The following is a 16,301-nucleotide window of genomic DNA, read 5'->3' as shown; positions in this document are numbered from 1 at the left end:
TTGTGGTGAGGACGTAGAAGAGGTTTTCTTCTGATGCCTCTTCCATGAAGACCATATTTGTACAAGTATCTCTTTATAGTGGAATAGTGTACCACAACTCCAGTGTCTGCCAGATCTTTCTGGAGGGATCGTGCAATCAAACGTGGGTTTTGAATTGTTTTTCTCACAATCCTGCGAGCTGTTCTGTCTGATATTTTTCTTGGTCTTCCAGATCTTGCTTTAACTTCCACTGTTCCTGATGACTGCCATTTCTTAATTACATTCCGAACAGAGGATATTGACATCTGAAAACGCTTTGCTATCTTCTTATAGCCTTCTCCAGCTTTGTGAGCGTCAACTATTTTCAGTTTCAGTTTTCTAGACAACTGCTTAGAAGAACCCATGGTGCTGATTGTTGGGGCAAGGTCAGATGAGTCTGGGCATTTAAAACCTTTGAGATTGACATCACCTGGTCTTCCCAGACGATGATTGAGAACAATCCATGACACAGGCAGGTCTCAGCTTGGCAAAGGGGGCAGTGCATGCTATAAATTCTGCAGGGTGCCCAAACTTTTGCAGACGCCATTTTTTTGTTTTCTGTTATTTTGAAAGTCTAAATGATGGAAATAAAATCTAACTTTTGTTGACATATTATAAGAATGTCTATTCTGTAATTTGATGCCTTTTGGAGATTTTTCCATCTTTCCTTGGCTTCTTTATGCACATTAATACAAATTTTTAGCTGGGGTGCCCAAACTTTCGATCCCCACTGTATGTGAACACACTGCAAAATATATTCCCATGGGCAACAAGTTTAAAAGGCTAAATATCAAACCTATGTGGCTTACGGCCAAAGTTAAAAAGGCTCTAGATAATAAGAAAAGAGCTTTTATTCAGTATAAAAATGAAGGAATACTATCATCGTTTAAACATTACAAAGAATATAACAGAATATGCAAAAGGAAATAAAGGCTGCAAAAATTGAAAATGAACGGAAGATTGCAAAAGATAGCAGGACCAGCCCCAAAAAATTCTTCAAATATATTAATAGTAAAAAGGTTTGTTCCGAGCATGTAGGCCCTTTACAAAATAATCTAGAGTGGGTGACTGGGGACAAAGAGAAGGCAAATGTATTTAATACCTTCTTCAGCTCTGTATATACAAAGGAGCATGCGGGAGCTCTTGTCCATAATGGGCAAGGTATTGACAGCTCCAGATGATCCACATTGGCTCACAATTGATATGATCCAAAAATATGTAGACAGACTAAAGGTGAATAAAGCACCTGGACCGGGTGGCATACATCCACGGGTCCTTAAAGAATTGAGCTCTGTCCTTTCAAAGCCATTGTTTCTAATTTTTAGAGACTCTGTAATGACTGGCATAGTATCACTGGATTGGCGTAAGGCCAATGTGGTGCAAATATTTAAAAAGGGGTCAAAATCTTTACCAAGTATTTACAGACCTGTTAGTTTAACTTCTATAGTTGGGAAGATACTGGAGAGTTTATTAAAAGACCACATAGATGAGTTCTTGTTGGAAAAAAATATTTTAAGCAACAGACAGCATGCATTCATGAAAGACCGAAATTGTCAAACAAATCTGATTTCTTTGAGGTGGACAGAGGGGTGGCGGTGGACGTGGTATACTTGGATTTTGCAAAAGCATTTGACACAGTTCCCCACACATGGCTAATTTATAAGGCAAAGTCTACAGGCTTGGAAAAATCCATATGTAAATGGCTAGAAAACTGGCTAAAAGATCGTATTCTGAGAGTAGTGGTTAACGAACTCTGAATGGTCTGGGGTCATCAGTGGTGTGCCCCAGGGTTCAGTGTTGGGACCCTTACTTTTTAATATATTTATAAACAATATAGGGCCCGAGATTAAAAATCCCATTTCAGTCTTTGCAGATGACACCAAGCTGTGCAGTGGAATAATGTCCTTACAGGATGTCTTCAATTTACAAGCCAACCTCAATGCACTGTTTAATTGGGCAACTATGTGGCAAATGAGATTTAATGTTGATAAATGTAAGGTTATGCACTTGGGGGTTAAGAATATGCATGCATCATACATACTGGGGGGGGTTGGGGACAACTGGGGGAATCAATGGTGGAGAAGGTTCTGGTAGATCACAAGCTTAATAATGGCGTGCAATGCCAAGCTGCGGCTTCTAAAGCGAGGGGTATAGACTCCAGAGAGAGAGCGATATCATATTACCCTTGTACAAATCATTAGTAAAACCTCATCTGGAATATGCAGTTCAGTTTTGGGCACCAATTCACAAAAAGAACATTGGGGAACTTGAGAAAGTACAGAGAAGAGCAACTAAACTGATACGAGGCATGGAGGAGCTCAGCTATGAGGAAAGATTAGAGGAACTGAATTTATTCTCTCTTGAGAAGAGGAGATTAAGGGGGGATATGATTAACATGTATAAATACATCAGTGGTTCATATAGTAAACTCGGTGTAGGGCTATTCACCCTGAGGTCAACACAGAGGACAAGGAGGCACTCTTTACATCTGGAGGAAAAGAAATTTAATCTCCAAACACGGAAAGGTTTCTTCACAGTGAGAGCTGTGAAAATGTGGAATAGACTCCCTCAAGAGTTGGTTCTGGCCAGCTCAGTGGATTGCTTCAAAAAAGGCCTGGATTGTTTCTTAGATACACAGAATATAACTAGATACTAACATTTATAGGTAAAGTTGATCCAGGGAATATCCGGGGGATCAGGAAGGAATTTTTTCCCAGCAGGTGCAAATTGGATCATGCTTTGCTGGGGGTTTTTTTGCCTTTCATCTGGGTCAACTGTGGGTATAGGATTATAATTTTTTATTTTATATGGTTGAACTGGATGGACTTTTGTCTTTTTTTTCAGCCAGACTAACTATGTAATATCCTACTTCTGGGTATTTTTATTATTTTATATATCATTTACAGTAAAAATTAACCCCTTATATTAGTATCTGCTGTTTTTGTAATTTAAAGGGCTATTTTTTTTTTATTCCATCATAATAGGTGATTGGGGAAAAAAAGCATTCTGCTGCTACTAATTGTATTATACTGTCCATATACATAATGATTTTTAGACGATAATATTCGTACGAAAATTCTTTGTACATTCGATGAATGAAGAATGTCTTTCAAAAATTTCTGAACAAAAACCCACATATATTGTCCAAAAATTGGTTAAATCGAGTTTACTTTTCTGTTCCTTCAAATTTTCCTATCACTGTGGTAGAAAACAAAAGTCGATTTGACCTCACTAACAATTAGAAAATAAAACAAACATTCTTAAAACAAAAATTTTCAAATGAAAAATTCATTAGTTTATGACCATCATAAGTGACAGCAAGCACAGGTAGCTTGGATCCAGCTACCTGCCTATGACAAGAAACTGATAATCTGCAAAACTTTACAGATTTTTTTCTTTCCTCGCCAGCTCTTCTCCACATTCAGCTCTCTGCTCTCTCCACCCCCACCTCCACCCAGTACCTCACTCACCGCCCAGGAGATTGCTAACCACTTTCAAAGCAAGATCGACGCAATTCGCAGGGACATCACCACTGCTCAGACTTCCGCCCCACCTAGCATCCCTCACATGAAAACCCCCTCAACACTCCTCTCCTTCGACCTCGCCACTGTCCAGACCTCCACCCCGTCCAACATTCCTCACACTAAAACCCCCTCAACACTCCACTCCTTTGACCCTGCTACCACTGAAGAGGTCACTAAGGTCTTCTCTGTAGCTTGCCTTACCACCTGCCCCCTTGACACTGTCCCCACACAACTCCTACGACCACGTTCCTCCTCCATCCTACGCACCCTCACTCACATCTTTAATCTCTCCCTCTCTACTGGCGCATTCCCCTCCCCTCTGAAGCACGCGCACATCACACCCATACTTAAAAAACCCTTCCTGGATCCCACCAACCTAAACAACCTTAGACCCATCTCCTTGCTGCCATTTACATCCAAACTCCTTGAGTGCTTAGCCTATAATCGCCTAAGCTCCCACCTCACCGGCAACAACCTCCTTGATCCCCTACAATCTGGCTTCCATCCCCCTACACTCCACTGAAACCGCCCTACTTAAACTCACCAACGACCTGCTAACCGCCAAAGCCAATGGCCACTACTCAGTGCTACTACTCCTCGACCTCTCTACGGCTTTCGACACGGTCGACCACCCACTCCTCCTCAAAAAACTATACTCTTTTGGCCTCAGAGACTCCGCTCTCTCCTGGCTCTCTTCCTATCTATCACAACGCTTCTTCAGTGTTACCTATAACGCTGTCACCTCCCCCTCACACCTCCTCTCTGTTGGGGTCCCCCAAGGTTCAGTCCTGTGGCCCCTTCTCTTCTCCATCTACACCTCCTCCCTTGGTCAACTGATACACTCCCGCGCCTTCAACTACCATCTCTATGCCGATGACACTCAAATCTATCTCTCTACCCATCGCCTCAGCCCTTCAGTCTCCGCCCGAATCAATAGCCTTCTGAACGACATATCAGATTGGATGTCATTCCACTTCCTCAAATTAAACCTTGCCAAACCCGAGCTCCTAGTTTTCAGCCCGTGCCCCTCCCCGACCTCTCCATCACGACCAACAACGCCACCATCAGCCCCACCTCGCAAGCCAGAGTACTAGGTATCATTCTAGACTCCAATTTCTTTCCAGCCCCAGGTCCAATCGCTGACAAATTTCATCCAGACTCCACCTTCGCAACATCTCCAAAATACGCACGTTCCTAACTCCACAAACTACAAAGCAACTCATTCATTCCCTTATTATATCACGACTTGACTACTGTAACTCCCTCCTCGCCAGCCTACCTCAACAAAGGGCTATAACCACTTCAGTCTATCCTGAATTCTGCGGCCAGACTCATCCACCTCCCTAACCGCTCCGTATCCGCCAGCCCCCTCTGCCAATCCCTCCACTAGCTTCCGATTGCCCAACGCATAAAATTCAAATTATTAACATTGACGTACAAAGCTGTTCATAACACTGCCCCAAACTACATCACCGACCTGATATCCATCTACCACCCAAAACGCACTCTCCGCTCCTCACTAGACCTCCTACTCTCTAGTTCACTGGTCTCCTCCTCCCATGCCCGTCTCCAGGACTTCTCCAGGGCTTTCCCCATCCTCTGGAACTCACTACCCCAATCCATCAGACTGTCACCTACCCTCCTCACCTTTAGACGCACCCTGAAAACCCATCTCTTCAGAGAAGCCTACCCCGCCCTCACCTAATTGCTGATCTCCTCCGCTCTTCCCACCACTGCATTCCCCACAGCTATTTCCTCCAGTACCACTCTCCCCTCCCTCCTAGATTGTAAGCTCCAAGGAGCAGGGCCCTCGAACCCCTCGTGTATTGTTACTGTGCTGTCTCGTGTACTGTCTCCCATTATAATGTACAGTGCTGAGCAAACTGTTGGCGCTATATAAATACTGTATAATAAGAATAATAATACTAATAATCTCTGAGTCTCATGAATCTGATATACCTCTACTAGTATATCCAGTATATCTCTTCTGTCTGGTATTCTTAGAGTGGATTAGATATTTTGTTCCCCAACCATATTGTTGGTTATTTATATTTACCACTGCATATAGATATTCAAGAATATATATATTTTTTAACTTTATATATTAACTGAATTATACACCAAACTTTTTTTGAGGTTTTTATCCAATTAATTGAAACAATAATCGGCCAACTAATCGATTATGAAAAAAACGGTGCTCTTTGGTAACATGTAGGGCTACAACTAACCGTTTATTTCATACCTATGTATGATATGTGTATTTAGGTGCCTGTACCCCTCCAATTCCCACCCACACGGTCATGTCATTCATTCACAGCGATCTGTGAATGAACTACAGTTACTGTCTGCCACCTCAGCAGATGGCTTTTAGTTCTCAAGGAACTGTGATAACGCATATGAGCACTCTCAAAATTCATTGTTCTTCTTGCTTTGTAGTAACTGTCTGCCTGAACATTAGGAATGGGCAGATAGCAATACTGCGATTCTGCAGGAGCCTGACCTTGCAATGACAATCTGCTGATTGCCGGTGCAATGTTCTGCAGGCTCCAGGAAAAAGAATAATAAATGCACATTTGTTTTATACCTGCAAAGTTTGGTGATAAAATGTGATCCTGTATAAAAATTGTCTTTCCATCTAAAAAACCTTTGTAGTAGCCATCATGTCCGTCAAAAAATATATACATTCAGAAATATAAATTTAGAAAAACTGTGTTAGTGGTGATGTCAAATATTATGTTTGATAATAATTTGAATGTTCTAAGTTTAAAAAAAAGTCTGGGTTAATCACATTGCAGCGAAAAAGCAGAACACATCTACCACCTGCTGCTCTCAAAAATAGTGTTTTTTTTCTGCCAAGAGTATTTGCATTTTTTAAGCCAGTTTACGTGGAGTTTACATGTCAACTTACAATGTTGCAGCTGCTAATGTCAGAGTGGCTTATTCAAAGATGGCCAGATTTATCTATAAATTGTTGGACATGGTCTTCACATGCCTTTAGCATTCCTTTATGTTCTGTGCACACTGGTGTTTTTTTAAGCTATTATCAGCCTTTTCTCTGCTCCTAGGAACTAAATAGTGTTATCCTATGTGTCCATACACACTATTTTAGGCTAGTAGCATTTTTTAAGCTTCAGCATTTAGAATCAGAAAAAAATGTGTTTTTGTAGAGTTTTGCTGATCCTGTACAGTTTATTACACATGGGATAGTTTACCAAAAATTGCTCACTTTTTGTCAATAATTTCACTGGCAATTATTTCACCTCCCTCTCTAGAGCGTATGACTTATTGATTTATTTTGCTGTATTGTGCTTTACCTAAATACCTTGTAAAGTCTAATTATACATTGTAATATTTACTTATCTTAGTGTTTACGTCAAGAAATGTTGGCAGATACCAAAGTAGCAAAACTGAAAACTCTCAAGATGGCAACCCATTACTAAAATACCTTACAATGAAAATAAAGGCAACAGGTCCTATTACTGTTGCAGAATATATGAGGGAAGTTTTAACAAATCCTTTGAAGGTAAGAGCTGGCACTTGTTTAAGACAAATTATCCACTTGTTAGCCTCTCTGATTGCTGTCACAAGAGAGCTGGCCGCTGGCTCTAAACAAAAACGGTACCAAGATGATGACTGCAGCTGCAGGCATCATCCCAGTACAACCATTTGAAGACCGGTGGCGTACCAGGTACGTGAGTGGTTGGCAAGTAAGGTGGTTGGCAAGTGGTGTAATAGTTGTAGGGGTCTGTGTATAAATTGCTGTACAAATGTGACTAACATTCACGCTACCCCCCATAAAACTTGCCATATTTCTTGTAATATAGTTATCTCCGATGATCTCTAGTGCTGTCTAGTGGTCATAATATTTTTTTGTCTGATTGAGGTATTTTAAAAAGATGCATGTTATTGCCACTAGATGGATAGATTAAAGTATAACTAAAGGCAAAACTTTTTTTTAGCTTTGGATGGAGTGTTAATGGATTATTGCTGTCTGTGCCCTCTGTGAAAGTTAGTAAAGAAGTTCCCAAATTTAGGGTTGTCCACAGAAAAGTAATAGAGGGGCCATTGAAATTTTTCTCTTATGGTTAAGTTACTGTATGCAAATAAAATAAATATATATTATGAATGTTTATGGATCAGCTTATCTTAACTACATAAGTATTCTCTTTTTTTTTTTTTTTTTTTTTTTTTTTGCTTTGCCATTGTTTGTTTATTGTAAACTGCGCTCTACTGTGGATCATTTCATGTTCAGAAATCTTTAAAAACTGCACCTTCAAAAGAACTTCTTGCTTATGAGATACGTGTATGATCGACTGCATTCATCTTTGTTGTTACCATAGAATACAATGCACAGCATTTTGGTGCATTTTAAGCCAGCACAGTGATGTGATCCTGTGAACATTGAGATGCACAGTATTGCTTAAAGTAATTCATATAATATGTTTGCCATTTTGATGGGTAAAAAAAAATGTAAAGCTTCAGGTTCCATTCACACCAGATGCAGTGGGGCTGCGCTGGGCAGTTATTTCAGCGCACTTCCACCGCATGACATTGCAAAATGCCTTGTCTCCTGTCAGCCCAATTCATACCACTGTGTTGTGGTGGTGTGTGGGCACGGTGCCCTGAAAAAAAGTAGTGCATGCACTACCTTTTTTTTTTTTTATTTGAGCACCGCAGAACAGTGCGAGGCATCACGTCACACCACATGGCGGCCAGTTGAACTTTTTGAAATGTCTGTGTGACATTTCAAATAAGTTCATAAAAAAAAGAATAGTGCTAACAGAGGTAAATTCCATTTTGCCGTATAAGAAGCTTATTTATGTACATAAAGGTTGCCCCATGAAATATAATAAAGTATGGGACCGGTGGCTTGCCTCTTCCGCTACTTAGGTGGCCGAAGGAATGAGGCAGTCTTCTGTGGAACCTATTGCGGAGGTTATATCTCCAACTCTTCATCCTGATTGTATTTTCCTACTTGCTCTATGACCCCACCCAGTACCACGATTTTGTTTACTATTGCTTTCTTTTGAAATGCCACTGCACCATTGCCTATGTTTGTATATTATCTAACTGTCTCTTATGTGTTTAATGTTAATATTTCCGTTATGTCAGCCACTATTAATGTACCATGTCTTTTATGTTGACGCTTAATACGCCCTAACCTGGGGGCTTTATTTTGCTGCTTGTTTTTTTTATTCTCATTTTTCCTATATCCCCCCCTCCTTTCTTTTCTTTTTTTTTTTTCCTAACTTTTTTACCATTTTGTTATATGATTGGTATATGTTTTACCCCTGTTTAACTTTCAATAAAGTTGCTTTTCAAAGTTTAAAAAGAAAAAAAAAAAAAAAGGAATAGTGCGGTACAAAGCATTGGCTGGTGTGAATGGACCCCAACAATCACTTTAACTGAACTTGATACAAATTAATAAGTGGTCTGATTGATTTAAAAGCTGAAGATTTTTAAATGAACATAGATAGGAATGCAGATACATTTATTATATATGCATAGAATTACCATTTCCAAGAACAGACAATCGTGAAGGCTGGGAAAGGGACAAGCATTTTGTTTAGATGCTGATTATGTATCTTTTTTAAGGGCAGTGATGGCTGCCTGTCCTGATATTTGAGCATACTTTGAAATGCATTGATAATTGAAGCAGTCTATAATTATTTGCAATGATTATTATAATTCTGATATAAAGAAAAATACATGTAACGCTGATGTGGGAAATAGGATTGTAGTAGATATGATGCCTTTGGTGCGCCTGATACATGCCAACCTACATTTTATATGGATTTAAAAATACCCCAATTTAGATCTCTTTATATGTAAGACAAGATGAAAAATATGAGTTCTTGGTTTTCTTAAAACTGCCAGTTCTCTTTTTTTTTTCTCTGTTTTTGTTTTTTCTATGGATAATTTAAGTTGGACATAGGTATTTTTTACTTAACACCTACTTACTTTTTTGACCTACACCCTATATAATATATTTAACTATTTAGAATATTGTTTGAAAAATCAATGCATTGCAGAAACCTGCAATAACTAGACACTTATTTAGACCACACTAAATTTCTAAATGCCAAGTTGCTTGCTACAAGTGGTCAAAATAGCAGCTTTATCTGCGTGTATTTCACATTATATTCTCTAAAGGCAATCTCAGTCAGTTTAAGTAAGGCCTAATTAAATATATATAACTTACATATTAGATTATATATGTGTATTTTTGTACACAGTATATTCTTATTTTTGTTTTAGCATTTATACCACTAACTAGATCCATTTCTTCTGTTATACTTTGAACACAGGGTTATTATATGCACCATGACATGCTGGGAGAACATGGAGATTTTGTTACATCCCCTGAAATAAGTCAAATATTTGGAGAGGTAACATATTTTAGTGTGATTTGATCTGTATTACATTCAGAGAATGCTAGCAGAAGATATGTGTGACCATATGCACCCTTACACTGCTCTGCAATGCACATGCTTTGTTCTTCTGCAGTGCAATCACAAAATATAGTGTATTCTTTACTTTTCTCTATTCTGAAGTAAATGCTGGTAAACTCAGCATATTCTAACACATTGCAATGTCCATACTATGTTTATTTGCTGAGGTTTATGATTTATCTGTGCAACACAAGTGTTACTAAACCCAGGACCCTGCATTCACTCGATCTGGTCTCCCACAGTACACAGAACATGGAAATGCAATTATTTTAGTAAATATAAACTGCTAAATACCTTTTCTCATCAGCAGTTAGAGCAGTGTTGTGATTTCTATCAGTGTTCAGCAGAGCACTGGTTAAAGCTTTTAGGAGTATTCTATCTGTTCTAGGAGGATGCAAAAACCCTGACCTCTGTCTGGACAGTGCTGATTGGCCTGTGCTGATCACATGCACTCTCCCAAGAAAAAAAAAAAAAAAAACCTCTCTAGCAATACACACCAAACTGAACATGTGCACAATGTCTCCACATGATATGACTTATCAGGAGATAAGAGGGGGATACTGGAAGAAGGGGAGGATCAGAGAAGTTATGATCAAACAGCATTTTTACACAATGCGGAGAATTAACCCCTTGGGATCCACATAACAAGCATGCTTTACTGCATATCCAGACTAATTTTACTGTTGTGGGTTTAGTAACACTTTAAGCACACGGTTAAAAGTTTATGTAAAACATAGCAATGAACTTATTTGTTCACTTTCTTGTTGTTCAATTGTTCAAATTCACTTTCACCCCTTTCCTGCCCAGGCCAAATTTCAGCTTTCAGTGCATTCATACTTTGAATGGCAGTTAGTCATGTAACACTGTACCCAAATAAAATTTTTATCATTTCGTTCACAGAAATTGGGCTTTCGTTTGATGGTATTTGATCACCACTGGGTTTTTCATTTCCTGCTAAATAAACAAAATAACATTTTGCAAATAATCTTTCTTCATAAACTTGGGCCAAAATGTAGTCTGCTAAGTTTCTTTTATAACAATAACCCAAATCAGTGTATATTATTTAATCTGTGTGAAAGTTAGAGTCCACAAACTATGTTGTGTGTTTGTACCCCCTTTTACCTTCAGAACTGCCTTTATTCTTCGTGGCATAGATTCAACAAGGTGTTGGAAACATTCCTTAGAGATTTTGGTCCATGTTGACATGAGTTATTGTTGCCTTTCTATCATCTTGAGCCATTCTGCCCATTCTTCATTGACATCAACAAGGCATTTTTTGTCCGCACAACTGCTGCCTACTGGATATTTTCCCTTTTTTCAGACCATTCTCTGTAAACCCTAGAGATGGCTGTGCGTGAAAATCCCAAATAGATCAGCAGTTTTTGAAATACTCAGACCAGCCCGTCTGGCACCAACAACCATGCAATGTTCAGAGTCACTTAAATCCCCTTTCTTCCCCATTCTGATGGTCAATTTGAACTTCAGTAAGTTGTCTTTACCACATCTAGATGTCTAAATGCTTTGAGTTGCTGCCATATGATTGACTGATTAGCAATTTGTGCTACCAAGCAATTGAACATGTATACCTAAGAAAGTGGCTGGTGAGTGTATTTTGCATTGTCTATATCCTGCCAGATATGTTCAGCTGCTGTCCTTCCTATCTCCTTCATGATCATGACACACACACACACACACACACACTCACTCTCACTCTCACTCTCACTCTCACTCTCACTCATGATCATGACACACACACTCTCTCTCTCTCTCTCTCCTTCATGATCATGACACACACACTCTCTCTCTCTCTCTCTCCTTCATGATCATGACACACACACTCTCTCTCTCTCCTTCATGATCATGACACACACACTCTCTCTCTCTCTCTCTCTCTCCTTCATGATCATGACACTCTCTCTCTCTCTCTCTCTCTCTCTCTCTCTCTCTCTCTCTCTCTCTCTCTCTCTCTCTCTCTCTCTCTCTCTCTCTCTCTCTTCATGATCATGACACACACACTCTCTCTCCTTCATGATCATGACACACACACTCTCTCTCTCTCTCCTTCATGATCATGACACACACACTCTCTCTCTCTCTCTCCTTCATGATCATGACACACACACTCTCTCTCTCTCTCTCTCTCTCTCTCTCTCTCCTTCATGATCATGACACACACTCTCTCTCTCTCTCTCTCTCTCTCCTTCATGATCATGACACACACAAACACACACACACTACAATCTTGTTCAAGATGTCTTTTGACAGCTCTTTGGTCTTGCCCATAATGGTGAGAAAGAATGAGATTCTGTACATGGGTGTCTTTTATAAACATTACGATTTGTCGTTAGGAGCACCTTCTTAAATTGACAGGTATAACCTGTGTACCACATGAGCACATAGCCAGTCTGTGGGAGCCAGAATTATTGTAGGTTGGTAGGGGATCAAATAATAATTTTACTCACTGAACTGCAACTCAATTTATAACATTTGTATCATGTGTTTTTTCCGGATTTTTGGTTGATATTCTGTCTCTATCATTTGAAATACAGCTATGATAAAAAAAAATTATAGACCCTTAATTTCTTTGGAAGTGGCCAAACTTACAAAATCTGCAGTGGATTAAATACTTATTTTCACCATTTTGTATACCATGTATGTATGTGTGAAGCTGATCAATCATCATGTACCGACTGCCTGTCTCATTTCTTGAGGCCTAAAAATGCCAGGGCAGTACCCCAAAATACCTCAAAAATTACCCCTTTACTTCTTTTTGGAAAGTAGACAGTTTGAGGTATTTAACCGCCTCCCACCTGCCATATAGTCCAATGACAGACGCAAGACAGTTCTCTCGTTCTGGGAGGACATCATATGATGTCTTCCCATTCACACCGCGCATGCACAGCTCCGGGAGCACGCAGTTCGGCGGTGCACTGTGTCCCTCGGACACAGCGGATCACCGATCCACGGAAAGAGCCAATGATGTCGGCTCGGTCATGTGATCAGCTGTGTCCAATCACAGCTGATGGCATGTAAACAGGGAAATGCCGGTTATTGTCATTTCTCTCCTCATGAGCTGTCACGCTGACAGCTCGAAAGGAGAGCAGAGCCGGTAGTCGGCGTTCCTCGGAGGGGACATGTACACTGATCATCAGGGCACTGATGATCAGTGTGCCCTGATGATCAGTGTAGCCCAAGCAGTGCCAGCTGTCAGTGCCCATCTGAGCTGCCTTTCAGTGTCACCCATTAGTGCCAGTCAGTGCCGCCTATCAGTGCCATATATGAGTGCTGCCTTTCAGTGATGCCTGTCAATGCCCATCAGTGCCACCTATCAGTGTCTATCAGTGCTCATCACTGCAGCCTCATTAGCACACATCAGTGAAGGAGAAACTTATTTACAAAATTTTATAACAAAAACTAAGAAAAAACGTGTTTTTCAAAATTTTCTGTGGTTTTTGGTTTGTTTAAGAAAAAATAAAAAACCCAGGAGGTGATTAAATACCACCAAAATAAAGCTCTATCACAAAAAAATGATAAAACTTCATATGAGTACAGTGTTGCATGACCACGCAATTGTCATTCAAAGTGTGACAGCGCTGGAAATTGACCTGGGCAGGAAGGGGGTATAAGTGCCCTGTAGGCTAGTGGTTAAAAAGAGACATGGCAAGTTTTTTTTTTTTTGTTTTTTTTTTTGATTTTGTTTTTTTAAGTAATTTTGTTTCAGTTGTTTGGAAAATGAAGAAATTAAAAAAAAAAAAAAGCATTTTTCATACTGTCACCAATGCAGTACAATGTCATCATTTTTCAATTTTATTTTTTTTTACATACTGTGACCGGGGCACTACATTGTTGCCATAGTAACTCTGTAGTATTCTGGGGTGGGGACCAGGATTTTTTTTTCGATACATTGACTTATGTACAACCAGCCTGCCCTTACAAAATTCTCCTGGTCCCAGCTGAATAGGCCAGTTTCGATCCATGTATTGCCGGCTTTAGGTACTTGCCTCACAGACGTTTATCAACAAATGTCAGCAATACGCAGTCGTTTTTTCCTCTCTTCCCCATGTTATAATCCCTCACTTAGATCTTAAACCATTAATTTGTGCATTCATAATTAAACTGATATTTGTTCATATATTTACAATTTCAGCTAATTGGGATATGGTGTGTTAGTGAATGGATATCAGGAGGAAAATCAAAATCTCTTAATTTAGTGGAACTTGGTCCTGGAAGAGGCTCACTAATGAGTGACATTTTAAGAGTAAGTAAATCATAAAATGAAGGTTTGTGCGTCATCATGTTTTTCTTCTGTAGCTTGCAAATTTCTGAATACACCATTTTTTGCAAAAGCAGATTTCTGTATTTACTTGTAATTACAACCTTTATATGCTTTATTTATTAGGGTGTTTAATATACAGCGTTTCCCTAGAAATCTGTCTTTTTAGTGTTCTCTTTTTTCAGATATGGTTTAATGCTTACAAAAGTTTTTACAAAACATGGACTGGGGATTTTTAAGGCACCAAAAAGATCACAATTAAACATTCATACTCCTATTATTGAAACATACACAATAACTGTTGTAATAATCAAATTTTGATACAGTTAATACATATGAATCCCGAGACTTTTGATTTCGGAAATCATCCACATGGTAAGAGGTGGTTAGTCTGCAGTATAAATATACATATCACAAAAACTGCTCATATACAGTGAATACAAGTATATGCCAGTTCTTAAAAAAAACAAAAAAAAAAACAAACTTGCATACTGTGGCATAACACTAAAACTTATCAGCTAGCCAATATAAGGTGTTCGTTAGTGACCAATTGACCCTGCCAAGGGGAGAACCGGGAAGCACAAAGGGCAACAGGTCTCTCTATTGATATCTATACCCTATTATGAAATCGTAGACCAAAATGAATGCTAAAAAGAAATCCAAAACCAAACAACATTACTTATGAACAATAAACAACTTTGACATCAAAATGGGTATCAGGTTTGAACCTTACTGACCCTGTGCCTGGCACGCACTTGTTAGTTTTCTCACATGCCTGACTAGCTGCTGGTTTTTCTGTATCTGATTTCATGTGTACCAACCCTTTGGCTACTTTCTGAGCATGTTTCTGCCTGCTGGCTGGATCCACCCTTTTTTCCTTTTAGCTGATAACATATCTGCCTGCTGCCTGGACTGACCCTTTGCCTGTTTTATCAATTACACTTTTGCTTCCTGGATAAACCTTCTGAATATTTGGGCCTTGTTTCCACATTGGACTGAGTGTGTATAGAACAATCAAATGTACCATACAAAATTATCAAAATGATTAATTCCACATATCTTTAAACCATTTCATTTGCATACTATTCCTTATGCTCTTCTCCGGTGTTGGTTCATGACCAGAAAAATTTGAAGCTGCTAAGATCTTTACAATACTGGGTCCACTGAAAAGGGTATGGACCTGAAGGACCTTCCTAGATTCCAGCCACTCAAATACTTATTATCTAGTCAAAGCCTTCAATCACTTTGCCAAAGCAGCTCCTAAATTCAAGCCGCTCCTCCTCAAGATGAGATAGTTATATAAAGATTTGCCTTTTCCTACGGTATCCCTTTGGGCTCTGTAGCCCATGTTGGTTGGCCAGTCTCCTGGCACACTTTTGCAGACTTAAGTTCAATTGCCAAAGCAACATGGCCGTACTTCAGGCTGCCAGAAATTACAGAAAATATCTATATTATCTAATATGCACTGCTCTTTTTCTCTTCTGGTAATCAGTCATATACCGTTTGAACACATTTTGTTATATCTGTTTGATAAGTGCAAAAAAATGCCTGTTGATCACGTTGAAAGTTTAGAGCTATCTTGCGTTCAGTGCTCATGGTTTCAAGGCACATAACTAGCTCTTTCATTCCTTATCTTGGAACAAAATGATTGGCCTTTATGTAGCAGAGACTTTGAGAGTAGGTTTGACAGCAATCAGTCCACAAAATTGCTGTGCAAGTATTTTTTAATGTATTTGCAGGATGTTTAAAGGGATAAAACAGAAGGAAATGTGCATGTTTTAATGTTAGGTGCTAATCTAGCACATGCATGTAAAATGTAGTGGTGCTTTTACTCGGTGCTGTGTTCTCTGTTTTCTCCCTGGACCGACGGGTGGGGGGGTGCAGGTGCATTTACACCCCAAAAAAATTAAGCGACGTATCATGTCTTCACTTTGCCAAGAGCTGCTGCTCGCCTGCAAAATGTGGGAAAGTGGTTGGCAAGTAGATAAAAAAAAAATACCATATTTAGAATTTTAAAATAATAATTTTTTTTTT

General features: G+C 39.3%; 1 protein-coding gene across 4 annotated transcripts in view; it reads left to right on the top strand.

The window, feature by feature from the left end:
* Positions 1-16,301, top strand: part of NDUFAF7 (NADH:ubiquinone oxidoreductase complex assembly factor 7) — an 83,565-nt gene that overhangs the window by 11,717 nt on the left and 55,547 nt on the right. For 3 of the 4 annotated variants that reach the window (XM_089668540.1, XM_089668538.1, XM_089668539.1), the window contains exons 2-4: positions 6,908-7,065; positions 9,851-9,931; positions 14,142-14,252. In XM_089668540.1, coding sequence (XP_089524666.1) covers positions 6,908-7,065; positions 9,851-9,931; positions 14,142-14,252 — 350 coding nt within the window. The remainder of the gene's footprint in view (positions 1-6,907; positions 7,066-9,850; positions 9,932-14,141; positions 14,253-16,301) is intronic. The other variant, XM_089668541.1, reaches the window with a different exon arrangement.

The sequence above is a fragment of the Staurois parvus genome, unplaced genomic scaffold (genome assembly GCF_062004578.1).
Source record: "Staurois parvus isolate SC_StPar_1 unplaced genomic scaffold, SC_StPar_1.0 ptg000059l, whole genome shotgun sequence".
Classification (NCBI taxonomy): domain Eukaryota; kingdom Metazoa; phylum Chordata; class Amphibia; order Anura; family Ranidae; genus Staurois; species Staurois parvus.
Note: the sequence above shows the minus strand (reverse complement) of the source record. Positions and strands in the feature narration are given on the sequence as shown.